We start from the raw sequence: 27342 nt of genomic DNA, 5'->3' as shown, positions 1-27342 counted from the left end.
ATTGATGCATTCGGCTTGTTTGTTGCTAGCTTACCCTGTGTAAGGTAAGGGCCACTGAGTCTCGGCACCTGGGATGGGGTTGTGGCCCCAGTTCCTCCGCCTCCAGGCCAGCCCTCTGCTCCACTGAGGTGGGCGGCTTCTTCCACAGAAGTTGTCTGAGCGGACATCAAGCCATCTCCTATACCCCTCACTGGCCAAGTGGCCCTTTGTCCTCAGAGGGACAATGGAGGACACCAGGGCATGCACGGAGCCACAGGAGATACACACACTGCTGATACAGGGAGAGGCTGGGCCCCGGAGTCCAGACGGATGGGTGGGGAGGATGCCTGTCATCATGCCCAAGTGGTCTCAGTGGGCCCCGCTGCTCTTGGAGCAGCAGGTGAGGCCCTGCAGAGGGATCCGAGGAGACAGATGTACGCAGGAAGGGATGACGCAGGAGAGCAAGACAGATGCCCTCCCACTGCCACCAAGCGGGGGCTGCTCCTGGTTGCCGGCTACATCCATGTCCCCAAAATGGGCTCTTGGCCCCAGGTCAGGCAAGAGGGGCTAGGGTCGTCAAGACTGGCCCTGCAGAACTTGGGCAACCCGGGCAACCCAGGCTAAGTCACACCTCTGCTCAGGGCGGGGAGCTGGAGCAAACCCCAGGGGTAGGAGGTCCCTGGTGTCTGGTTCCTGGGAACCACCTACGTTTAAGACCTCCTGCGTGCCCCGAGTCATGCGCCAGTCAGCTGATGAGGGCTCGGGCCCCAGTCGACAACCATTGGCAGGACGGAAAGATCGAGGCCCAGTGTCTGGGAACTAGACGCGCGCTTTTGGTTTCTTTTCTTGTTGAGGGGGCTGAGGCTCGTTTCTTGAAACCACCCAGGAAGAAGACAGAAAAACGGGGCTGTCCCGACAGCCAGCTCAGAAGGACAGAACCTCCCGGAAGCCCACCGCACCTAAGCGGGCCGGGCTGGCGAGGCGGCTCACGTCACCGGCGGGCGAGGAGGGGACTGGGCCGCCAGCCCGGGCTGCCTGGCTGGAAAGGTCAGGGGCGGCTGGCGTGTCTGGCGACACACGCGGGAAGCCGCGATTACGCACGCAGGCTCACGCAGGCTCCGGGGCCGCCTGAGCTGAACCCCACCGCAGAGACATTGCGGGGGGCGGGGGGGAGCCGCGGGGACCCAAGACCATGAACGGCGAACCGGCGGTAGAACGAAGGTGTTCTCCTGGCAGAGCTGAGTTAGGGAGGAAAAGCCGAACCGCCAGAAGCAGGAAGGGGCGGGGCCTCCAAAAGGCTGGCCCTTCGCCGCCGAGCTGGACACCTGACCCCGGCTTTTATCAAAGCCTCGCCAGACCAGGGCCCCAGAGGCTTTTATGCGCCGCTGAGTCCAGGGCCGTGGGGGAGGGGAGCTGGGAACCCAGCCATCTCCCTCCCCGCCAGTCCCTCCCTTCTCGCTCCTGCCCCTTGTGTGTCCACTCGCGATCCCCCAACTCCCGCCCCCCCCCCAGCAGCCCACATCTGAGAGGGGATTTCTCCAGGCCTGGGGCTTATCAGACGCCCCCAGGTCCCACTCAAACCCCCTGCCCTGTCCCCAGCCTGTGCCAGAGTGCCGTTTTGACGCTAGGCAAGCATTCCAGCTGCGGCAGGTCACACAAGCGGTGCCTGAGGGAAAAGCAAAGTTGGGGTGGGGGCAGGGGCAGAGCACATTCTTGAGGCTGGCTGAGTCTTAAATGTGGGTATCCGTAAGACCACTTGGCCAGCACTCAGCAGCTCCAACAAGTGCAGTTCTCAGGCAACACCTTGTATTCTGATTGCTCCTCGGAACAGGTCTCAACACAGTGACCATTAGAATCCGCTCCCACGGGAACCAGCTGGCACCGGGTCTTGCCTCCCAGCGCCGGGCCATCCTGCAGTTCCCCTCACTTGTAATAAAAAAGGAAAATCAGTCCATGGACAACATCACGGAAACATTTTTGCAAAGTGCTGGCTCAACATCCCAGGCAAATCACCACGGTGTGGACAGACGGTGCCCCGACTTGGAGAGGAGGTGAGAGCCTTCCCAGCACATTCCGAGGCAGCCGCTTGTCACAGCTTCTCAGTGAACTCTGGTGTGAATGATGCTTACAAAGCAGGGATGGCGGGCAGGACACTGGTCCCAAGGATGGGCTGCATGGGTATCACACTGGCTCCTGCCTGGGACTTCTCTCCCCGCTCCCCTCCCCGTAACAACTCTCTCTACAAAGGGGCAGGGGTTACAGGCAAACCTAGTGCAGGAGGGCCACTCCCACTGCCCAGACAACAGCCTCATCGTTCTTAAAAAGGACATCAAGGGACACGGAAACAGTGTTCTGTTGAAATACTTCCCCTTGGCGAGACAGGCAGCAACCCTCGAAAGGAAACTTCTCGTAGCAGGCTGTGATTTCCTGAGGACACCACACTCTCGATGTGCCCAGTGACTCAAAAGGAATTATGAATTTGCAGTCTGTAGTTGTATTTGTTTTTATTTTTGTAACACAAACAGGGAGAGAGGAGGCAAAGGGGCAGGGCCCAGCAGTGTCCCAGGAACAGCTTCTGTGGCATACGTTCATACGTATTTGTTTTCAAAAGGCAATCCTGAGGTCCATGTTTCAGGAAACTCCCAAGGCTGTCAATCTCAGTGCAAACAGCTTAAAATAAAAACCTCCGGTCTGTTCACCACACGAGGATCCAACTCAAAATGCAAAACAAGCCTGTTTGGAAAATGCCCGCCCTCAAAACAAGAGCGAGGGCTTTAAAGACACATTAAACACAGAATCTTCCAGGAATCAAGTCAGCTGCGGCTTCAGAAAACCAAAAACACTGAATAACATATCCAACTCTAGAACTGCTGGCTTTAAAAAAAGGGGGGGGGGGAGGGTACTTTATGCAAAAAGGATCACAAAATGACAGGCGGGGAGGGGGGCTCTTCCCCAACACCTGCCTCTTTTTGTTCTGAACACACTTGTGAACTGAGAGTAGAAACACAGCCTCGGGGAGTGGGAGCAGATGCTCAGTGGCGGCTCAGTCTCTGGGGGGACGGAGGGGCGGCTCACTGCTTGCCCGCCTGTCTGCCCGGCTTCTTTTCCGGCTGACCTCTGCCTGTGCCTGGGATCCCACCTCGGCCCCGGCCACCAAACACACCTGTGAGACAGAGGAGGGGGCTGCAGCAGAGCCGGGTTTGGAGGCCCAGCTGAGAACGTGGGGTGGTGCTCCAGAAAGTTCTCAGTGCTGACAAGGGACAAGACCAGCTCCCAGGGGGTATGAGGGATGCCAGGGAGATCAGAGGTCAGCTCTAAGTCACACTGAGATTTGGAGCAGGCTTCCTGGGAGAGGGCCTGGGGCCAGGGTAGGGGGTAGTCATCAGAAGGACAAAGCCAGATGGTTTGGAGGAGGAGGGGAGCAAGAGCCAGAATAGAGGCAGGACTCAGCCCAAGGGCCTGGACACAGGCCCCCAGCTCTGATGACCCAGGCTTCCCTCTTTCTCTAGCACTGTCCACATCCACTGGCCCAGGAGAGAAACAACTGGGAGATTCTGTGTGCCCGGCCTGAGGGTGGGGACAGGGGAGCTCCCTGCCCTCTAACCTCTGCCAGCCGGTGATGGAACCGTGCTTCTAAGATATTTTATGTAGAGCCCAAGGTAGGAGCTGTGTAGGAGGCTCAGTAGTCAGGGACAGAACACACCCCCACCCAGGGAGGTCCCGGAAGGACCAGGGCGGCATGGGGACACAGAAAAGGCACACCCAGTCCCCCTTCCACCACAAACATGATGTGGGCCCTGTAAGGATGGAGGCCCATCCCTGCAGGGGCTGCCTGACCTCACCTCCCACCGGGCAAGACCAGCTTTGCCAAGGGCAGCTCTGCCACACAGGTGACATTGCCACCTGCTGCCAAGGGCCCCAAGGTCTCTCTTCAGAGTGGCCCAAGCAATCACGCCTCCCTCCCTCCCTGCTCCTCTGGGCAGCTCACTCAACAGTGGTGGGCCCCCACACGAAGAGCCTGGCCCTCAGGTATGGAAAAGGCCCTAGGCCTTGGCGACCTCCCCACCTGGAGTGCCCTCCCGACCTCCTCCCTCTGGCTCACTCCTGACTTGTCATGCGAGCCTTAGCTCAGGGCCCTAAGGCCGGCTCTTGTATCCTTCCTGGCTCTGCCTGTGACCCCCCGGGGGGAGCCTGAGCCTGGCACATGGAAGGCCCCTCCAGATGGAAGAGACAAAGCCGGGGCCCTCCAAAAGGAGGGGGGTGTGTGGGGGGAGGGAGAGTCTGCAGATGGCCTCTAGGCTCAGGTCCCAGCTGACTGCACAACAAACTGAAGTTTATGCCAGTTTTATAATCTTGGCGGCTGGGGGTGGGGAAGTAGGGGGCTGGGTAGGGCGAGGGGAGTCTATCAAAAAGGCATGAACTTCGCCTTGTGAAAAGGAGTGACAGCAGGGAAGGGGCTCATGCCAGGCCCTGAGCGGGGATCGCTGCCAGCAGCCTTGGTGAGGCGGGGACCACCAGACTGTCTGCAGAGGGGAAGCGAGCCAGGGAGGTGGCACACCACGCCCGGAGCACCTGCCAGGGCCACAGGCGGGCATCGGACGAGGGCTCAAGCCCCAGGTCTGCACGGGCACTGCATCGGTCTGCTGGGCTGCAGCGAGCACCGAGGACTGCTGCTGGGCAGAAGGGCCCGGGCAGGGGTAGGGGAGTCAGCACTGCCCGCCAGGACGACACCAGGCTTCCCAGTTGGGGCTGTGGGGCCGGGGCAGGCAGCAAACGGCAGCATCGGCCGCACCAGAGGAGCCCTGTGAGTCATAACCCCCAGCTCTACGGAGGGGGCTCAGAGCCAGGCCTGGGGCACCATGACGGCACCACCCAAGAATGTCAACACTGGGACAGGATGGCTGCCACGTGCTGCAGTCACCCTTCGGCAAGGCCTGAGCAGACTCTGCGGCCTAGCCTGCCGGGGGGGGGGGGGGGGGGGGAGGGAGAGAAGGGCCTACCTCGCCCAGCACCCCCCATGCCTCGGCCCTTCTGCTGCTTCTGCTGCTGCAGGCCACCGCGTCCACGGCCCTTGGCCACCACCTCCTCCTTGACCATGTCGATGATCTCGTCGGGGATGCGCAGGTACTTGATGGTGCTGCCGCGGATGTAGCACTCGGGCATCCTCCAGAACTTGTCCCCATCCTGCGCGCAAGAGAGAGTACTCTCGGATCTGGGGGCGGGGGCTTGCAGAGTGGGTGCGGAGGGACATGGCGCATCTGTCCCCTCATGCCCCCATTCCCACCTGGGCCACCATCCTAGCCCGCCTGCCCCTGGCATCACCCCTGCAACGTTCTCAGTCCCAGACTGGACATGGCGGTGGGGGAGCTGCCTTCTAGTGGACTCTCTCCAGACTCTTGGTCCCCCTTTACCCAGGAAGGGCCAGGGAATCACATAAGCGACCTTCCTCATCCTCAGCCTGTCCCGCAGTGTGGGATGGGGTTTGTTACCTGCAGCCCAAAGCCGAGAGAAGGCTGGGGACCTTCACACCAGGCACTGCCACAGCCCGGCAACAGCCCAACTCCTCTACCCTCCTGCCCCCAGCCTTTTAGAACCTACCTTCTGGAACCCTTTCTATGTGCCCTGACTCATCCATTCATCCACTTATCTCCTGACAGGCTCTGAGGCGGGTGTGGGACACAGGTAAGTGGGATAGACTGTGTGTGACCAGTGAAGAGGGCGGGAGGAGGGTGGGGAGGTAAGCCAGGGGCAGCGACCAATGATGCCGGTTTTCAGGGGAGCTAATTAAGGCCGGAGAGATTAGGAGGCTTGCAAAGTCACAGATTCCAGACCAATGCCAACCCTGCAGGTCCTAAGATGTCAACTGCCTCCCCCCTACCCTCCCACCCCCTTGTACCCTGTGACCAGCACAAGGCCTTCCTCCACACCCCCTCCTGCTGCCCTTGGGCAGGAGCCCGGGGCTTCTTCCTTCAGATTAGTTCTGTAGCCCCACCCTTGGTGCCCTGAGCCAGAAGTCTTGGGAGCCCTCTCCTTTCCCCATATCCCTAGAAATCAGACCAAGACACTTCCCTGCTTAGAATCCAATCAGGGACCTCTTGGCCCAAGGACAAGGTCCAAACTCCTCAGTGTGGCTCCCGACAGTCTGAGATCCAGCCCTGCCCTGGCTGCCCTCGCTCGGCTCTCTATGACGTGCCTTCCAGATGGAAATTTCTAGAACACACACGGTGTGCTTCTCGCCCCCAGCACTTTGCACATGCTGTTCCCACTTTCCTGTGTCTGGCCAACTCTGACCCCCAACAGGCCTTGCTCCCCAGCCTCCCTGAAAGGCCCAGTCCTCATGCATGACACTTGTCAGCAGTGCCTGGGTCAGGCTGGTCTGGCTCAGCAGAGACACTCAAAAAGATAAAGGGAAAGTTCAAAGGCCAACTCTCCCCAGGAATGTGCACAAGCCCCCAACCCACACAGGAACCCCTTCTCAGGGCACTCCCTTCCCAGGAAGGGTTGGCAACGGGCCAAGTCCGTGGGGATGCAAAGTTACTGCCTGACAGAGACAGAATGATTCCATGGAAGCCCTGGGCTGGGGCAGCTGCTCAGGGCTTGGCTCTCCCTTAGCCAAGGACAGGCTGGGCCCAGCACACTCCCTGCAGGAACCAGAGCTTACTCTGCGTTTCTTCCATGGCAAGAGCCGAGCGGCCTGAGCTAACCACTCTCCAAACAACCCTGGCTCTCCAGTGCTTTCCCAGCTCCTGGGGGGTCTGCGTCCTGCCCAGGCTGCCTGCTGCCCAAGGGAGGTGCCGCTCCCACCTGTTTACAGGTGAGGATGCTGGAGAGCCCAAGTGACACTAAACCTCACACCAGCCTCTCCTTCCAACCAGCAGGTCACAGAGAGGGGGACGACGCAGCAGGAGCCACGCTGTCCAATCTCCGCTGGCTATGGAGGTCGACTGACCTTGCTCTGCGACCGGTGGTCACTTCCAGGTTCCAGAGGTGGACACAGACCTACGGCCACATGCCTGGCTATGCGCTGCGGAAACGGCTGCTACAGCCACACTGGCACCGCCCGGACCCCTGCCGCCACAAGTGCGGCATGCAAACCAGGAGGAAGTTTCTAGTGGAAGACCTTCCACAATTTACCATCACAAGAAGCAGGGCACAGAGCCACACAGGTGAGGGGAGACGGTCACACTTACTAGTCTGCCTGTTGGGATGTGAACTATCCAGGAGGATGGACCAGGGGTGAGATGGGCTGCCTAGGGCTCTGCTGTACTCTGGTACGGCAAGCCTCAGGGGCACCTGCTCATGGGCTCAAGACAGCCCCATCTTGGCGGGGCCCCCCTGCACCTTCCTCCCCTGTAACATATAGGGGGCTGTCGCAACAGGGGGATGGAGACTGGAATCAAGGCAGAAGGCAAGCTCTAGCAGACCCCAGTACAGGTTCAGAGGAGGAAGTCCTGCCTTCGCCACTGTCGTTGTCCTCATTGCTCTGTGGCTCATCCTGAGGGTTGGGAAGGCCTGTGACCCTAGAGAACTGTCCCCCAGCCCTAGCCCACCCAGTGGTGCTCCTGGCCCTGCACTTCCTGGTTTCAGGCCTCAGGAGGTAAACAAGTCTCCTAGTCCCCAGGGCCACAGGGCCGCCCTCGCCCCCTGGTGGCCTGGATATTCCACGGCCACACCACCCTGGCCTGCTTGGCGGGTGATGTCCACAGCCAGGACCAAGGCAGCAGAGGCCGACAAGGAAGGTCAGGCCTGTCTTGGAGGCTACTACCCCCTACCTGTACACTAGGGGTCTGGAGCCAGAAGTCCCCCCCAGGTGTAAGTCCTTGGTTAGGACTGGCACCAGCACTGGGGAGATGGGGCAGCATCCCCATAGGTGCAAAGTCCAGGGCAGTAGAGGGACTCACAGCCCTGCCCTTCTGCCCCCTCCACACCCCTCTGAGTCCCTCAGGCCCCGCCCCTCCTAAGCCCCACCTCTTCCATAAGCCTCACCCTGGTAGGCTGACTGGCTGAGCTAGGCCCTGCCCCACTCCTCCCACCAGGGCAGGGAGGGGCCTTCATTCCACTGAGGATCCTGAGGCTTGGTAAGCCCCAGGTCCATGCGGGCACTTGGCGGCCATGCCACCCCCAGTCCCTATACCAGCCTGGCCCTGCCTGTCCGGGGGTGCCAGAGGGCGCCCAGGCAGTGGGCACAGACTCCGGCGCAGGGCACTCACCCTGGATGTGCAGATCACCTCTCGAAGGTTAATGTTCATCCAGTTATCACAGCTCACCAGGTGCCCATTGTATGTCTCCCCATTTTTGAGTTCCACCAACTGGAGAGAAATGGCCCGAAGTCAGCCATGGGCCCCAAAGGAAAGGCAGTCCTACCCCTAAGAGCTGGGTGACTACTGCCTGGGCCTCATTCAGACATGGGACATCATGGGACCCAGTGGCCACGGCACATGGTGCCTAGTACCGTTCCCCCCTCCTCCACTGCCCCCAGGGGCCCATCCCGCAGGCGACATGTCCGGCACCCTCTGTACGTTTTGCTGGGCATTGCAGTCTTCTATGATGAAACCAGTTTTTTATGCAAACAAACAAAAAGCAAAAAAAAAACACCAAAAAAATCCTCTACAAATCTTTAAAGGAAAGAGCGAGGCCAGGGTAACAGTGGCCACTGACTCAGAATAGCCAGGAGGGCGCATCTCAGCTGGTCGAGGCAGGTGTTCTCGGACAGAACATGTGTGAGTTCTGGGGGTCTGGAAACACTTTCTCAGTCCAACAATTACTTATCTATTTTACTGTGTTCTGGGAAAACACACAAGCAGCCCATCACCCTGAATATATGCTGAGATTTAAAAAAGAATCAACTCAGGTATCTGCCCAAGAGAAAGAAAGGCAAACATCCATGCAAAAATGTGTGCACAAGGGTGCCTGGGTGGCCCAGTCGGTTAAGCAACTGCCTTGGACTCAGGTCATGATCCTAGGATCCAGGGATCGAGCCCCATGTCAGGCTCCCTGCTTAGCAGGGAGTCTGCTTCTCCCTCTCCCTTTGCCCCTCCCCCTGCTTGTGTGTGTTCTCTCTCTCAAATAAATGAAAAATAAAATTAAAAAAAAAATGTGTGCACAAACGTTCATTGCCACCAAAATGTTCACAGACGAGCAGCAGAAACAACCCAAATGTCGATCAGCAGCAGCAGACAAATGGATAACGCAAAATGTGGTATGTCCATACAACGTGGTATCGCATGGCCAGGGCCATCAGGAATGAAGCCCTGATGCACGCTACAATGTGGCTAAGCCTCAAAAAACATCACGCAGAGTTAAAGAAGCCACACACAAAAGGCCACACGGCATATGACCCCATTTACAGGAAATGTTTAGGACAAGCAAATCCATAGGGACAAAAAGCAGATTAGTACTTGCCAGGGACTGGGGAAAGGGGATGGGGACTGCTAATGGGGATGGGGTTTCCTTCCGGGGTGATGGAATGTTCTGGAACTACACCGAGGTGGTGGTTTACAACACCGTAAACGTACTAAACACCCGAGCTGTACGCATTAAAAGACTGAACTGTAAAGGCACTTGGCTGGCTCAGTCAGGAAGGCACGTGACTCTTAATCTCGGGATCAAGAATTCAAGCTCCATGTTGGGTGTAGAGATTACTTAAATAAGAATAAATAAGAACTTCAAAAGCAAAAAAAAGGTTGAACTGTATGGTATGTGAATTATATCTGAATAAAAAAGAGAAAGAGAACAGAACGAAACATACTGACACTGTATCATTAAGGGCAAAAGTTCCTTAGGGAATAATGCGTGTTATGTGATCCCATCTATGTTTTAAACAATCACATTGGTGTTTCTACACATTAAGCCTGGATGTGCAAAGCGCCTGGCTAGCTCAGTCTGTGGAGCATCCAACTCTTGATCTTAGCTCTGTGAGTTCAAGCCCCATGCTGGGCATGGAGCTTACTTAAAAAAAAAAAAAAAAAAAAAAAAAAAAGTCTGAACGGGTATCTATCAAAGATCTAGTTCATTTGCTGGCAAGAGTAATGAAGAGGAGCTTCTGGTTTCTATGTACCTCTAGCGTTCGACATTTTTAATAAGCATGTATTACTTTTATAAGCAGCAGAACTAAGAGCAGGTCCTGACACGCGTAGGAGGGAGAAGAGGACAAGCTGCTGTCTTGTGGGCAGGCAGGAAGCAGGTTTGGCGGGAGACACCTCACCCTTTGCCCAGTGTCCCTGTCCCTGTTCTGAGGCTGGTCCCCACGGAAACTCGCTGCCCTCGACAGGCGCGTACTCACCATGGGATGATTCTGAGCCGTCTTCAGCAGCGACAAGGGAAGCTGTAAGGCAGACAAAGGCACATAACTTGTCTGATCAGCACCGAGGGATCCCAGCCCCCAGGGAGGGCTGGACTCCCATCTCACCAATCTGCTACCTCATCACAGTGCTGGGGGTACAGGAGCACATGTCCCGGACCCCCATGCTCCTAACTCTGCCCAACCCCAGGACACACATCTGCCTCCCAGTTAGTCAATAGAGCCTGGAACACTCCCTCGCGCCCAATCTCAGAGGCAGCAGTCATCTGGTCTTGGTGCTGACCATTCTGCACATTTCTTTACAAAGCATGTTGCCTATATTCACACCCGACAGGAAAGGGCCTAGCCTTCCATGCTTCTCATTATTGCCACAGAACACAGGTCCTTCTGCTGCTTGCCTTTTTGGCTCAACTGATGTCTCTGAGATGCACCCACATTAGTACAGGTAGCTCTTTCAGAGCGCCTGGGTGGCTGAGTCGGTTAAGCGTCCGTTCCTTTGGCTCAGGTGGTGACCTCGGCATTCTGGGATTGAGCCCAGTATCAGGCTCTGGGCTCAGTGGGGATTCTGCTTGTCCCTCTCCCTTTGCCCCTCCCCCCCACCTCATGCGTGGGCCCCTACTCTGTTCTCTCTCTCATACAAATAAATAAAATCTTAAAAAAAAAAAATAGATGCAGGGACGCCTGCTGAGCATCTTGGTCGGCTAAGCATCTGCCTTTGGCTCAGGTCATGATCCCAGGGTCCTGGGACTGAGTCCTGCATGGGGCTCCTTGCTTAGTGGGGAGCCTGCTTCTCCCTCTGCCTGCCACTCCCCCTGCTTGTGCTGACAAATAAATACATAAAATCTCAAAAAACAAATAGACGCAGCTCTTTCATTTTCATCCTTGTATACAGTTATTGTCATACCCACTTTACTTGTCTGGAAGTCAGCTCATGCTGAGCCCGCGCCTCAGAGGGTAGCCCCAACTGGACCAAGAGTGATTCTGCCAGGCAGTGTGCTATCAACCTTGATCTAGGCTGGCTACATCTGAGCTGGGTTTTCAGAGAGAAAATTCATCAGGTAAGGGGAAAAAACATTCCAGAAAAAAAAAATCTGTCGTTACTACAAGTGATGGTATATAAAAGATGCAATCTTTTAAAACTCACCCACATGAAGTCAGCTTTCAAGATACTAAAAAATCAGCTCTTTTCATTTTAGGAACACAAATCACGACCCATACACTGGGACCTGCCTCTCGGTTTCCAGGAGGGTGACTCGGGTGGTAGTGCTTGGGTCCAGGATCCAATGACAGCCCATCCAGGAAGGTCAAATGGAGGTTCTGGTCTGAGGGTCCCACAGATGAGACACTGCCTCAGGGAGTACGGGAGCTTCACTGTGCCTTGCCCTGGCTTTGGAATTCTCAGTCAGCCTGACCCCCAGAAATGGCTCTCAGCCCCCACAGGACGGCTCCCATGGAAAGACCTGAGGGGGATTCCCACATCCCACGGCCTTTCCTGAGAAGAGCCGCCTAGGGGAGGCCCAGTGCCGGCAGGAAGCCAGGCCCAAGCCCACTTCCTGCACTGGCTTCCTGGTAAAAAGGAAGAAGGGGCCACGTGGAGAAGGGGTGGCTGCTTACAGGAGGACAGGCAGGCAGGCTGGGGCACCGACCTGGCCCACCTGCAGCTCCCGCCCTCTCATCTGGAGTTCATCTGTGCGATGGTACCAGGTGCAGAGAGCCATGGAAAACCATAAGGCTCCAACTCAAACGGGGGCTGTGAGCCTCAGTTGCCTTTTATGTTGGCTAAGCCTCAAGCTTTCCTGAGCAAGCCTGTTTTCTTGTGTTCAAGATGGGTATGTGGACCAGGGCGATGACACACTCAGGTTTTCCTCTCAGATCTCCTGAGAGGGGACAGAGCAAGGTTGGGCCTGGGAGGTGAGAATGAAGACCAGCACCGAAAGGCAGAGAGGTATCGCCAAGGCCGCTCTACATGAGGGACCAGTGGCCAGAGCGGGAGGGACCTTCCCAGGGACACCATGGCAAAATCCTGAGAAAGCCCATGAAAGTAAGCTGAAGCCTGCCAGCAGGGGCCCCACCACAGGAGTCCATTTTATGGCATGTGCAGCTTCTGTGCCCGTGTTGGCCTCTCCCTTGTCCCAGCTACTGGCAGCACAGCCCTGGAGAACCCACAGCTTCCTTGCCTGTCACTGGCAGCACCCTATCCACAAAGCAGCTGAGGACGTCTAAGACACAGAAGTGACCAACCCTGCTCCCAACACTCCCTTGCACACCTACTCCCCAAACGAGTCACAAGGTCAAGCCAGCTCCAAACAAAGTGGCCCATTCTGTTTCTCACTAGCCACACCCAATCCTTTCTGACCTTTGTTCCTGCAGTTCCCTCTGCCTGGGCTGTCCTTCCCCAGGCTGGTGGGGGCTCACAAGTCCCCTCTTACCTCGCTTGGCCAGGCCCTCATAATAACCTCATCAAGGCATTGAGATTTCCACCTGGGCCACCCCCTGCTGCTTCCATTCTAGGACATAGCCAGTCTCTAATTATCTTGTTTATTATGTCTCCCTGGCCAGACTGGAAAACTCAAAGGGTGTGGACTTTGTCCGGTGCCGAGCTTGGGGCCAGGCACTCGACAGGGACTCAGTAAATATTTGCTTAACAAATACACAAGAAAATGCACACACCAGCCAAGGAGGCACATGGCGTGGGTGGGATACCTGCCTGACCACACAGATAAGAAAAGGAGAGGCCCAGGGACACCTGGGTGCCTCAGTCAGTTGGGCGTCTGCCTTCGACTCAGGTCACGATCCCAAGGTCTTGGAACGAGCCCCATGTAGGGATCCTTGCTCAGCGGGGAGCCTGCTTCTCCCTCTCCCTTTGCCTACCGCTCCCCCTGCTTGTGCTCTGTTAAATGAATAAATAAAATAAAACAAAAAAGGAGAGGCTCAGATGGGGAGAGGAGGTATTGGGAGGGCCAGTCCTCCAAGGCTGCAACGGCCTGGAGCAGTGTCCACATCTTGCCATTTTCCAGATCCCTATTCCCAAACTGCTCGAGACAGAGAAGAGAGAAAGGGGAAGATCCCCGAGAACTTAAAAACTTGGTGGGGAATAAATTCATGAAGGTGCCGAGGGAGATGGGATGGGCTAGGACACCGTTCAGGGGAAGACAGGGCCATCTGGAGTTGGGAAAGTCAAAAGCTTCAGGAAAGAGCATCCTTTCCATTGGCCTTTTCCAGAATGTCTGGGGTCTGTCTGTCAGGTCTAAGACTACACCGGATGGCTTCCTGAGGCTCCCAATTCAGGAAGCTGTTAGGTAGACGCCCCCCCCCAACACACACCCTCAGACCCCTGCTTCCTGCCCCATCATGACCTTGGAGAACTCAGAGTGTGTCCCTTCCTGGGTATTCTTCAGGCTGAAAAAAGAGTCTGTTCTCTGCACAAGCACTGTTCTAGGCTCTAGGAATGTATCAGGGATAAAATAAAAGATCTTGTCTCCAAAGAGCTTGAGGAGGAAGGAACCTTCCAGTTCCGCCCATCCTCTCAGGCCAACTCTGTCCTCCAGCAGAGAGGAACCCACTCCCTCTCTCATTTCCTGGGTCAGCCAGTAATATTTAGTACAAACCTCCATTAACCTTCAGCTCTGAGAAACATGCAATGACCCTCAGAGTGACTCTGGTGCTGATGGGCCAGGCACTCTCCTAGGAGGCTTGGCTCTGAATTTCTGTGTGTTCTTGCTTCCCTGTCTATATATCTTTTTTAAGTAAGCTCTAAGCCCAACGTGGGCTTGACCCAAGGTCAAGAGTTGCAGGCTCTACCGACTGAGGCAGCCAGAGGCACCTCCCTGTCTAAACATTGAGGGCAGGGGCACCCTCTGACCTAAATTCAGAACTTTGAGGATTTGAGAGCAGCATGGTCCTGGAGAGGCTTCCCTTCAGGGCCTCAATTTCTCCTTCAGTGAACTGGGAGGATGCAGGAAGTCCACTCCTGGCTCAAAATGCTCCCCCTTCTGAAACGACATCCAGTGTGATCCAGGGAGAAGAGAAACCCCCTCTCTGTCTGCTTTTTCAGCCTTAAAACGACCGGCACAGAAGATTGTGCTAACATTCTAAGGGCCTTGCAAGTCTTGAAATTCTCAAAACTGGTTTGAGAACTCATATAGGCTGTCTGTCGCTCCACCCTTCCGATATATTAAGTGAGACTGGGTCGGACGCACTCGGAGCCACTCCCCTGCCCGAACTCACTCTAGGGCATTCACCAGACCCTTTGGCAACTCCCCTCTCTCAGGCCTCAGTTTCCCCATCTGCATAGTTGAAAGACTGCAGCTAGGCTGACACATGACTGCACGTTCGTCCAATTCTAAGTTCCCCGAGACTGACAGGCTGGATGCTATGGGAGACCTTCCTGCCCTCTCCGGCCTCAGTGTCCCCGTCTGGAGACGCGGGGTAGAACCAAGGCCCTGACTTCATGCTAGCTCCGCGTCGCTCCTGCCTCAGCGCCCGCCCCGAGGCCTTCGGCGGCCCCGTTCCCCGACTCCCGGAGAGACCTCGCTGCCGCCCTGCCCTCACCATGGTGTCGGCGGGGAGCGGGCTCGCCGAGCACTTCCTCCGCCGCCGCCGCCTCTCACGCGCCCGCGGGTAGCCGCCCCGCCGCGCGCCACTAGGCTGAAATGAAGTGGCAACGACACGAGCCAGTCAGCGCAGGGCTCAAGGGAAGAGCAACCAATCCACGCGAAGTAGGGAGGGATCGGCTGGACACGACGGGCAAGGTTGGCTGTGTTCTCGCTGGAGGAATAAGAGAAAGGGCCGTAAAGTGTCGACGTAAGTGCTGAAAAGGCGGGGCGGAGCCAGTGGGCGAGCCCAAAAGGCCTTGTGGGTAAAGGCGCATGCGCAAGTGAAACTCTCGCAGATCTCCTGGGCTCCACGCTGTGGGCAAAGCCGGATATTGCTACAATTTGCAAAGGAAGAAATTGAGGCTCCGTGGTTATTGGGTTGTGTCTAATGCCTCCGTTAGGGCTCCTACACTTCTGATTTTCATTATTGTACTTGATCCTTATCCAGGGCATGACTTTTGGTAGGTTGGAATCCCGACTGTGCCCCTCTGAACCTCAGTTTGGCCCTCTGTAAAATTGGTTTAATAATAGTGTCTGTCCTAGGTTGTAGTGAGAATGAGATGAGCGAAGCCAGGTAAAAGCACTTAGAACAGCAACTAGCACAAACGGAGCGCTTAGTACCCAGGCATGCGATAAATTGTCATTGGGCACTTGCTATGTGCCTGTTCCTGGATACACACAGTGAACAAACCAGACAAAACTGGCCCTTCTGGGATTTAGGAGCCCATTGGGGAGGCAGATGGTAAGCAAAATAAATAGGCAAATGTATTAGCTTCCCTGGGCTGCCATAACAAATTACCACAAACGAGGTGGCTTAAAACAATAGAACTTGATTCGTAAGTCTGAAATCAAGGTATCAGCAGGGTTGGCTCCTTCTGAAGGCTCTGAGGGACAATTTGTCCCCTACGTCTCTCCCAGCTTCTGGTAGTTGTCAGCAATCCTCATAGTTCCTTGGCCCCCAGAAACATCAATCTCTGCCACTGTCTTCACATAACTTTCTCTCTTTCTTTCTCTCTCTCTTTCTTTTTAAGACTTTATTTATTTGACAGAGAGAGCAAGAGAGGGAACACAAGCAGGGGTAGTGAGTGGGAGAAGCAGGACCCTGGGATCATGACCTGAGCTGAAGGCAGACGCTTAACGACTGAGCCACCCAGGCGCCCCATTCACATAGCTTTCTTTGTGCGTCTCCCTATCTCGAGTCTTCCTCTCCTTTTCTTATAAGGACATTGTCTTATTATGCCCACCCTGAATCCAGGATAAAATCATCTTGAGATCCTTAATTACATTTGCAAAGACTTTATTTCAAAAAAGGTCCTATTCACAAGTATGGGGGTTAGAACTTACCTATGTTATGTTAGAACATATCTTTTTAGGGGACACTACTCGACCCACTACATCAAGCAATTACTAATTGGATGACCATCAAGGGTTCCTTCCTCTGCCTTGACCTTCACGGCTGTAAATGAGCAATAGGTGCCCTCCTCCAGTGACTATCCTTCTCCAGGTCTCCTGAGTGTCAGCATTGGCTTGAGAGCCTTTCTTACCAAGACCAGGGCCATGTTCCTCCAGCTGAAAAAAAAAGTGCCAAGCACCTGGTAGCCCTGAACCAACAGTTGTCCTTCATGTCTTAGTTTGGGGTCCTCCTACCCCCAGAAACCAACCCTGAGATGAAGACTCAAGGGCACAGAGTGTATTCAGAGGATGACCCCAAGAAGACCCCACTGGAGGTGGAGACCTGAGAAAGGGAGGGAAGGATCCCTGTAGGAGGCACCAATGAGTACGCAACACAGTAGGCAACTGGAGATCAGTCCAGCTGGAGACCTCTTGAAGACAGCATAAAAGCTGATGTCTTGTAGTGGTCCCACCAAGGGTCAGGGCAGCTGGGGTATTTATTCAAGTTCCATCTATCATTGGCTTAGGGCTGCTCTTAGGGGTGCTGGTGAGCTCTGGGATGTGTGCAGGACACTGGTAGGTGGCTAAATAGTGATCTTCCAACCGGGTTAGAAGGACTGGAGGGAAGTAGGAAGAAAATCATGTGCTGGTACACTCCTTTCTGACTTCTTGATTTCTCTATGTGCAGTCTTTCTCCTTCTGCCCAACTAGCAAACTCCTATTCATCCTTGAAAACTCTGCTTGGGTGACCCCATGTGGCAGATTGCGGTCACTGCAGTTTTTGTCAGCCCTTTCAACATAGGGATGGCCAATCAGAAGTCTCCATCCCCCTGGCCATAGTGATTGGTTAAAGGAGGAGCACGTGACCAACCAAGGCCAATTAGATCTCCTTTGGGAGGGATACTGAGGCGGCAGAAGAGCGCTTTACGAGGGGGTTGTTAAAGAGTTAGATAGTGAAAACCTAGGGTTGATTTATTGGATGAAGCTTTCTGCAGGATGAATCCAGCGTACGTAACAGCTACTATGTGGAAAAGGAGGCATGGTGTGTGCCCCTGGATCCAGCTATACCTGAAGGTGTAATGCGTGCCTTTCCACAGATGAACCCAAAAAGTTGTCCTTTATTGCTTAATTTTCTTGGAGTTTGGACTCTGTCCCTGGCAATTGGCATAATGTGCACTAATGCATAGCTGCTCGGAGAACGCTTCAACGACTGCCCCCAAAATCTCATCATTCCTTCTCTTAAACTTTGAACTTTGGTAGCTTGCACTGACTTTCATCACTACCTGGTTTGTGCCACATTGTCATTGCTCGCTCGCGCACTTAAGCCTTCTCAACTCTGACTCGTAGAAACAAAAATATGAGAGTTTGTGTGGGCCAGTTTGCGGCTGTCAGCCCGGTTCCTGACCCCCTCTCATCAGGCTCAACCAGTCAGAGAGCTTCCCTGGGGCAGTTCTGAAACGGCAAAGCTGGAGTCGTGTGAGTCAGGTAGACACTGCCGTCTCTTCAGAATCTTGGCCCTGTTTAATCTTGGATCCAGCTATACCTGATACTTCATAAATCCACATCTTTCCTTATCCCTTGAACCAAATAATGCTATTTTTTTTCAGCCCATTTTAAATTGTATTTCTGACCGCAGAAACCTCAAAAGTGCAGGTCAATGTTCCTATCAAATTAACAAAAACACCCTACCCTCCACTAAAAAAGGGAGGGGGTTGTAAGACCCAATGCTGTCAAGATTGTGGTGAAACTGGTATATATATATATATATATATATATATATATATATATATATATATATATATATATATATATATATATCCTTTTGAGTGGGGAAGGCATTGGCATTATCTGCCAATTATGTCCCAAAGCCCATAAACGTGTCATGCCCTTCAACTCTGATATTGTATACTAAGGAGGTCTTGCAAATGAAGGGAAACACTCCATGCCAAGGCCTTGCAGCAATGCTGCCAATTGTAAAAGCACAGAAAGAACAGCAGCGGACTTGTTGAGTAAGTCATGGTTCACCCACTAGACAGAATATTTTCCATTCATTAAAAATATATATATAACCTCACCACCATCACCAAGGGTGGGCTGGGCTCGGTGACTCACTTTCAAAGAATAGAGTAGAGAAAGGGGGAAATAGTGACTTGATAGTGAAGACCTGTGACCGTTACCACACCCAGTGGGCTGAATGGCAGGTCCCCTAAAGACGTGTCCAAGTCCTAACTCCACAACCTGTGAATGTGACCTTATTTGGAAGAAGAGTCTTTTCTGGTTGAAGTGAAGGATCCTGAGATGAGATTGTCTGGGATTCAGGCAGGAACCGAAACCCAATGACCGATGTCCTTCTATGAGAAAGGCGGAGGGAGACTTGAGACCCAGAGAAAACAGAGACAAGAGGTTGGAGCCATGCAATCATAAGCCAAAGCATCCGCAGGAGCCGGGGCCCCCCAGAACCTGGAAGATACAAAGAAGGATCCTCCCTTGGGGCGTCCAGAGAGAATGTGGCCCTGATGACACCTTGATGTTGTACTTCTGGCCTCCTGAACTCTGAGAGAATAAATTTGCATTGTTTTAAGCCCCCTGCACCGAGTGATCCAGATTACGCCACTGTGATACATTGTGGGGATGTTAAGAACCCCTGATATGATGAGATGAAAGGGGCATCTCATTTCTGTGGTCTTCCCCAAACACCCACAGCCCATTCTAATCACAACAAGGACATCAAACAGACCCAGATCGGGGGCATCCCGCAGGACACCTGCCCAGGCTTCCTCAAGATTGCTAAGGGCATGGGGCTCCTGGGTGGCTCAGTCAGTTAAGCATCCGACTCTTGATCTCAGCTCAGGCTTGATCTCAGGGTTGTGAGTTCAAGCCTCCAAGCCCAGCATGGAGCCTAGTTTAAAAAGGTGTGTGTGTGTGCGCCTGGTGGCTCAGTCAGTTAAACAGCTGCCTTTGGCTCAGGTCATGATCTTCAGGTTCCTGGGTTCGAGCCCTGTGTCAGGCTCCCTGCTCTGTGGGGAGTCTCCTTCTCCCTCTCCCCCTGCTTGGGCGCTCTTTCTCCCTCTCTCTCAAATAAATAAAATCTTAAAAAAACAACAAAACAAGACTGCTAAGGTTATGTTTTTTTTTTTTTATTAATAATGATTTTTTATTATATTATGTTAGTCACCATACAGTACATCCCCGGTTTTCGATGTAAGGCTCGATGATTCATTAGTTGTGTATAACACCCAGTGCACCATGCAATATGTGCCCTCCTTACTACCCATCACCGAAGACTGCTAAGGTTATGAACAGCAAGGAAAGACATACATCCCATTCTATTAAAAAAAAAAAAAAAGATGCTCCATTCTGTATGACCACATTGCTATCCATGCTGATACTCTTATTTTAGACTTTACTTTCCCTCCCAGTACTATCTGCTCCCGCCCCAGCACTCTGTAATCCCCATTTTACAGATAAGGAAACTGAGGCTTGGAATGGGAAAGTAACTCATCTGAGGGCATGCATTTGAACTCAAGCCAGCTGGCTCTAACCACCACACTCGCTGGCCTCCATTCTCTCCCTAAGAAAATCACATAAACATTCTATTTATTTTTTTAAAGACTTTATTTATTTATTTGAGAAAAAGCAAGAGAGAGAGAGCATGAATGGGGGGAGGGGTAGAGGGAGAGGGAGAAGCAGGCTCCCTGCTTAGGAGCTCAACCCCAGGACCCTGGGATCACCATCTGAGCTAAAGGCCACATTTAACTAACTGACTGAGTCACCCAGGCACCCCTTGCATAAACATTTTAGAAGAAACAATTCTTTACAAATGAAACTTTTCTTTTTCTTCCAAGGACTCTGGGAAATTAGGTGTGGTTCCTGAGTCCGTTACATTGTACCAATGTCAATTTCTGGTTTGACAATAGGTTAGTAAGATAGACCATTTCAGGAGGGAAGCTGAGTTAAGGGTCCATGGAAATGTTATTTTTGCAACTTATTAAAAATAATTTTTTAAAAGATTTTATTTATTTATTTGCCAGAGATAGAGCAAGAGAGACCAAGAGCGAGAGAGCGAGAGCAAGTGCACAAACAGGGGAAGGAGCAGGCAGAGGAAGAAGCAGACTCCCTGCTTAGCAAGGAACCTGATTCAGGACTCGATCCCAACACCCTGGGATCATGACCTGAGCCCAAGGCAGATGCCTAACCAACTGAGCCACCCAGGCGTCCCTATTTTTGAAACTTTTTATTAGTCTTATTAAGCTGTTTCCAAATAAGTTATAAAAGCTGAGTGACCAAAAGAATTGAAAGTAGGGTCTCGAAGAGATATTTGTACACCCATGTTCATAGAAGCTCTATTCATAATGGCCAAAAGGGGGAAGCAACCCAAGTGTCCAAGAGTGGATGTGTGGATAAACTAAATGTGGTATATTCATACAATGGTTTATTATCTGCCTTAAACAGGAAGGAAATTCTGACACATGCCACAACGTGGATGAACCTTGAGGACAAAGTGCTAACTGAAATAACCCAGTCACAAAAAGACAAAGCTGTATGATTCTACTTTTTTTAAAGTATTTTAGTTACTTGAGCAGAGAGAGCACAGAAGGAGAGGGAGAAGACCCCCACTGAGCAAGGAGCTGGATGTGGGGCTTGATCCCAGGATGCCGGGATCATAACCTGAGCCAAAGGCAAACCTTTTTTTTTTTTTTAATTAAAGGTTTTATTTATTTATTTGACAGAGAGAGAGACAGCCAGTGAGAGAGGGAACACAAGCAGGGGGAGTGGGAGAGGAAGAAGCAGGCTCCCAGCAGAGGAGCCTGATGTGGGGCTCGATCCCAGAACGCTGGGATCACACCCTGAGCTGAAGGCAGGCGCTTAACCGACTGAGCCACCCAGGCACCGCATGAGCCACCCAGGCGCCCCCAAAGGCAGACTCTTAACCAACTGAGCCACATAGGTGCCCCTCTATGATTTTACTTATATGAGGTCCCTAAGGTAGTCATATTCATAGAGATAGAAAGTAGAATGGTGGGTGCCTGGGCTGGGGGAGAGAGATGGGGAATTAGTGTTTAATGGGGACAGAGTTTTCGTTTTACAAGATGAAAAGAGTTCTGAAGATTAGTTGCACGACAACGTGAATGTACTTTTAACACTACTGAACATAGACTTAAAAATGGCAAATTTTATGTTATGTGTATTTTAAATGAAAGAATTAAAGAAATTAAAGAAAAAACACTGGGGCACCTGGGTGGCTTAGGCAGTTAAGCATCTGACTCTTGATTTCGGCTCAGGTCATGATGCCAGGGTGGTGAAATCGAGCCTGGCATCAGGCTCCACGCTGGGCACGGAGCCTGTTTAAGCTTCCCTCTTTCCCTCCTCCCCACCCCACCCACCAAACAACAACAACAACAAAACTAAAACTCTAGTGGCATTTTTTTAAAGGCGAAAGTTTCCGTATTGTGTTTACTTCTGAGCATAGGTATGCCCAACTTTTCAAAAGTTCACATTATGCCACTTGCTTTTACAAAATACCTCCACATTAGTACCTATTTTCCCTAACTGAAAGAAATCAGAAAGGACTTTTGTTCTAAGGAAAAGAGTGAAAAGCGAAGACAGCCTTCTCTGAGAATTGCACTCAGCCTCCCAGCATCAAGCCGCCAGAGCACTGAACTGTGACTGTGGGCGTCTGTGTTTTATTTTGACTTACTTTGGACATCCATTAACAGGATGTGTCCTCAGGTACCAGAAAAGCCTGACAGAGGTTATTCTGGGGGGGTCTGGGAATGCTCAAAAATTTTCCCATATAAACGAAAGGTGATTGCTTCTTTGCCATCTCAGCTTACTACAGGTTTCCCAGAAATGCTCTACTTCCAGATAGCAGCGGAAACGTTGGCAGTGTTCCCCCTCCACCTCCACTTTCGCACACCCCTCCACCCTGGTTCTCTCCCCAAAGGTGTTATCAATTTCTTGCTTTTCCTTCCTGAGATATTGTCTGCATTTGCAAACACATTTGTGTTGGTCTTTCTAACTTTTACATTTGCTTTTCATTCCGTAAATGTGTCCACGCTGGTTTTTTTCTTTTTTAATATTTTATTTATTTATTTATTTTTAAAGTAAAACTACACCAAACCTGGGGCTCGAATTTAAGACCCCGAGATCAAGAGTTGCATGCTCTACAGACTGAGCCAGCCAGGAGTCCCTCTCCCCTCCCCTTCCCTCCCTCTCTCCCCCTTTCTTTCTCTTTTTCCTTTTTTTTTTTTTCTTTTTTCTTCCTTCCTTTCCTTTTTTCTTTTTCTTTTCTTTTCTTTCTTTCTTTTATTCCTGATTAAATGCATATAACATAAAACTTACCCCTTAAGCCATTTTAAAGTGTACAATTCATTGGCATTAAATACATTCACCATGTTGTGCAACCATCACCTCTATCTAGTTCCAGAACTATTTCATCACCCAAAAGCAAACACCATCCCTATGAGCAGTCACTCCCCACCCTCCTCCTCCCAGCCCCTGGCAACCATTAATCTCCTTTCTGTTTCTATGGACTTCCCGGTTCTGGAGGTTTCATATAAGTGGAATCCTACACCCTGTGTCCTTTTGTAACTGGCTTCCTTCACTAGGCATGATGTTTTCAAGGTTCATCCATGCATGTATCACAACTCCCTTCCTTTTTATAGCTGAGTAATATTCCATCCGGGATGGACCAATTTTGTTTCCCCATTCATCCATCAATGGGCATTTGTTTGTTTGTACTGACCTTTTGGCAATTGAATGGTGTTGTCACGAACATTCGCATACAAGTATTTGTTTGAGCGCCCATTTGCAATTATTTGGGTTTATACCTAGGAGTCGAATTGCTGGTCCTCTGGTAACTACGTTGAACTTCTCGAGGAACTGCCAAGCTTTTCCATGTGATAGTGGCACTTTATTGCACTTGGCTTTCCAACGTAACCATCTTGCTTTTTTTTTTTTTTTTAAGATTTATTTATTTGAGAAAGAAAGAGGGAGCGTGTGCGTGGGGGCGAGTGAGCAGGGGAAGGGGCAAAGGGAGAGGGAGACAAAGAATCTGCAAGCAGACTCCCTGCTGAGCACGGAGGCCCTAAGTGGGGCTTGATCCCAGGCCCATGAGATCGTGACCTGAGCCAAAATCAAAAGCTGACCGCTTAACCAACTGACCTACCCAGGCGCCCCCCATCTTGCTTTTTTTTTTTTTTTAAGGCACCCTCTATTTCACCCTGATCCTTCATCTATCCTGCCACTGTTGCAAAGTAGATCCTTGAGCACCAACCTTGGAAGAACCAGCCAGGATATTTTGGGGGTTGCTTGTCCTCCCTAAGGACAGGACTATGTACTCCAGCTCCAAATCCCTGTCCCTCCCAAATGTGACCCTGGGACAAGCAACTGAGCTGCTCTGGGCCTGTTTCCGTACTTGAAAAATGGGATAAGAACAGTCCTCCCTTGAAGGGTTTTGTGAGATTAAGAAAGAAAACACCAGGGACATGCTCAGACAGGGCCCGAGTGTGAGTTGGGTTACCCATGTATCTGAGCCTTTCTCCCATGCAGTCTCAGCAGTAGTGTGTGACTTGGTTTCTCCCCATCAGCACTGACTCTGGATGTTGTGTGTTTCCTCCCATTTGTACGGTGGGATGAGGGAAAATGGTGCCTTCCCTCCCTCCACAACCCTGGCTTCTAGCAACATGCACAGACACTTACTACATGTTCAAGTTATGAAACGTGATCCTTGGTGAGATTTTTGTTCTGTTCTCTTCTCCCACTTGGCTTGGGTCTTGCTCCCACAGCTGGTGCAGGCCGGCTCTCAGATTTTCTGAATTCTACCTGAAGCTGCCAGAGACCAAAATAGCCACTGAGTATGTGACCTCTGGTCTGTGCTCGCAAACCAGGGCTCCAGGCCAGTCCAATGAGCACTGCCCTGGGTATTCCGAGGCCAGGGCCGGAGACAGATAGCTCTTGAGTCGGCACCGTAGCTCATCCCGGGCCAAGGCTGCTTGGAATGAGATGTCAGTGACCCAAGTCCAAGGTCTAGCCGTTTTCTGATGATGTGGCGAGAAACGCAGCTTTATTTTTCTGGCTGTTTTTTGGAGAAATTCTGGTCTCTGATCAACATTAGTGGGTGACCTACTGTATGCCAGGCACATATTGGGAGCATGGACATGGTTGTAATGGAGACACATCCTTGCCCTGGAAGTCCTAATTCCTGTGTCAGAAGAAATGGGAAACAAACCAGAAAAGCAGTGTCTATAACGGAGCGTGATCACTGCTACGAAGAGCATGAAGCAAGGAAAGGAGATGGACCTACTCACAGAGGATGGGGGGATGGGGGGGTCTCAGCCAGGTAGGGTAAGTAGAACCCCTAAGAAGAGGTGAGGTTCAGCTGACTCCTGAAGGAAGAGAAACAGCTAGGTTTGCAGATAACCTGCAGGGCATTCTCCAGGCAGCAGCAACAGCAAATGCAAAGGCCCTGGGGTGGGACTTCGCTAGGCCCTTGTTGGACTGTTGGGGATAGAAGTGGATTGAGTGTTGGGGAGATGGAAAGAGGGGAGGCTGAGGTCTGTGGAGCCACACTGGCCTCCTTCTTTGCAACATGGGAGCCTGTGAAGACCTTCGGCAACATCTTACTGTGATGCTGGGTTTTCACTTTTTTCCGTTCCCCCTCTCAACCTCCTGGCCCACATGCATGCCGCTTCTCTGACTCCAGGAGGCTCTAGTCAAGTGGCCCTACGAACCATGCTTCAGGTTCTTCCTCTGCAGAACAGAGTGAATAACGGAGCCCTCCAGGGAGGTGGCGGGGGAGGGAGCCAGATGATTCCCAGCAGTGGGCAGACAGCGGGCGCTCAGTGAACACGCGGAATAAATGACCGGCGCGTCGCAGCGCCTGACTCAGTGAGTTCAAGCGGCCACATCGTACGGAACGAACTGTCCCCATCTTACAGGTGGGACACTGAGTTTGGGGAAGGCTAGGAGTTGGGCGCTCCTGGGTGTGAGTCGGGGTCGGGGCGCGCACGCTACGTCTCGGGCCCGGGGGCGCGCACGCCAAGCGGCCCTGCCGGGGGCGGGGCCGGGGGCGGGGCCGGAGGAGGGGCGGTGCGGGGTCCCGGCAGCGGCGGCGGCAGCGGCGGCGGCGGCGGCGGCGGTGGCCGACTCGCCAGTCCCGGCAGGAGCGGGTCAGAGGCGCAGCCCGAGCCCGCCATGGAGCAGCCCAGGAAGGCGGTGGTGGTGACGGGTACGCTGATGGCGGCCGCGGTGACAGCGACCGCGGGCAGGGGCGGGTGGGGCGGCTCCAGAGCCGGCGGGGTAGTCAGGGGCGCGGTGGCCCGGGAGGGGCAGGTGCTAGAAGTCGTCCCAGGTTTGGAAGATGTCATCGCCCAGTTCAGTCCGCGCAACACGTAGAAAGTGGAGAAGGGGCGCCCCTATAGTCCTACTGTCAGGGGTCGGGGCAAACAGGGCTGTCGGGGGTCCGGTCAAGTGCCCAGCGCAGGACAGGCCCCTCTGGCGTCCTTCCTTCCCCGGGTGAAGACAGTGGTCCTCTGGGCACCTGTCTGTTCTGTTTAACCGGCCGGTGGGCAGGACTGGACTTCTCCCTGCCCCTCCCGAGATCGGGCCTGTCCCCACCCACGGCCCCAGGGGACAAAGGCCGATTTGCGGGCAGGAAGTGCCCCAGTGACAAATGAACCTTCTGCCAGCCACTGCACCCCCAGCCCTGTGCTAAGGGGGGCTGTTCTCCCGAGGCAAGAGCAGGTGGAGGTCGGGGAACCTCGGGTGGCCGGCCGGTCTCCTGTTGTCCCTAGGACAGTGTGGGTCAAAAATCTCCCCCCCCCACCCCCGCCCCGGGGCTGTTTATGGGTGAGCCCGTCCCCACTGTCACCAACTCCCTGAAACTAACTGTTCCTCATCGACAAGACTCCGCCTCAGGGCCACGTGGGCATCAACTTCCGCCGGGCCTCTGGTTGGGGGGTCATTTTGACCCGCTGTCTGGAGGGGTCAGAGTGGGAGATCCAGCTAAGGTTCACACAAGTGTTTTGTAGCCTCGGGAGTGTGAGGCTGATCCTGGAATTCCCAGGAAGGTGGAAGAAGGCACTCACTTAACAGGTGTGTGTAATTGGGGGGAGAGTTGCTGCCGTCCCCCCACCCCCCAGCCCTCCTGTATCTGGTTATTTGTTCCCCCAGTGCTGGACTCCTCAGGCAGCCACTGGACTGGCCATTTTCCTTGCATGAATTCATTACCTCTGTGCCATCTCCATTTAGCACAGAGGAAACTGAGGCTTACAGAGGTCACCCTGTTTGTAGGTGGCGGAGCTGGGACTCAGTCTATGCAGGAAAAGAGAAGGGGTGGAGAGGTCCTCCCCGCACTGGCCCTCCCAGGGCCATGCCACCACGTGGGACTCTCTGTCCAGCTGGAGTGACCCACACTTCCAGGGCAGCCTCTCTTGGAGATGTTCATGTCTTGGCAGGATGACAGGGTGATTAGAATAGAAGAGCTGTGGACTCTCATGGGTCTGGTTTCAAATCCCAGCTCTTCAGCCTTCTCGCTGTGTGACCCTGGGCAGCAGTTTTCACCTGTTTGTGCCTTAGTCCTGCTCCTGTAAAAGGGGTCCAGGAGACAGCCTTGCCTGAAGGGGGTTCAGTGAGGCTGAAGGCCAGAGTGCATGCAGAACACTTAGCACATCCTCAGACACTCTCTTGGTTTGTAAGTGGGGCCTGGAATTCGAGCAAGTGGGGAGGAGGGTGGCAGGATGGTATCTGGACAGCCTGGCCCGGGAGGCACCCACATGTATCCCTTAAGGGCCATTTCTCACTTTGTGGAGATTCACGGAGCACAGAGACCCTGCACAAAGACAGTGATAAAATAATTATAGACGGGGTCAGGGATAGTGGAGAAAATTGAGAGGGGGGAAAAGGCCGGCCCTTTCTGGGGCAAAAGGAGGCCACTGGCCCCTTGCCAGGCACGAGGGTCAGGTGAAGGTGAAGACAAGAAAGGACAGTTAAAAGCAGTTAAGAGCAGAGAAGTGGGGGGGGCAGAGGGGCTCTGCACCCTAAAACGCGGGACCAGGCCCCCGACATTGTCCCCCA

At 53.2% G+C, this 27342-nt stretch overlaps 2 protein-coding genes across 2 annotated transcripts in view; one reads left to right on the top strand and one right to left on the bottom strand.

Annotated features, from left to right (window-relative positions):
- Window positions 1–2466: 2466 nt before the first annotated feature.
- LSM4 (LSM4 homolog, U6 small nuclear RNA and mRNA degradation associated) lies at window positions 2467–25463 on the bottom strand. The gene is given in 7 exon segments (XM_087867717.1): window positions 2467–3142; window positions 4980–5163; window positions 8190–8288; window positions 10262–10303; window positions 14831–14934; window positions 14937–15130; window positions 25282–25463. Coding segments are annotated over 7 exon segments (897 nt in total). The 3' UTR covers window positions 2467–3050.
- The window catches only part of PGPEP1 (pyroglutamyl-peptidase I), a 31684-nt gene continuing 29694 nt past the window's right edge, over window positions 25353–27342 (top strand). Inside the window, exon 1 of the mRNA XM_045778523.2 lies at window positions 25353–25495. Within this exon, the coding sequence (XP_045634479.1) occupies window positions 25462–25495 (34 nt within the window). The 5' untranslated portion in view covers window positions 25353–25461. The remainder of the gene's footprint in view (window positions 25496–27342) is intronic.

The sequence above is a fragment of the Ursus americanus genome, chromosome 14 (genome assembly GCF_024610735.1).
Source record: "Ursus americanus isolate L20-20 chromosome 14, mUrsAme1.1.p, whole genome shotgun sequence".
Classification (NCBI taxonomy): Eukaryota; Metazoa; Chordata; class Mammalia; order Carnivora; family Ursidae; genus Ursus; species Ursus americanus.
The sequence above is the reverse complement of the archived record's forward strand: the minus strand, read 5'-3'. Positions and strand labels throughout refer to the sequence as shown.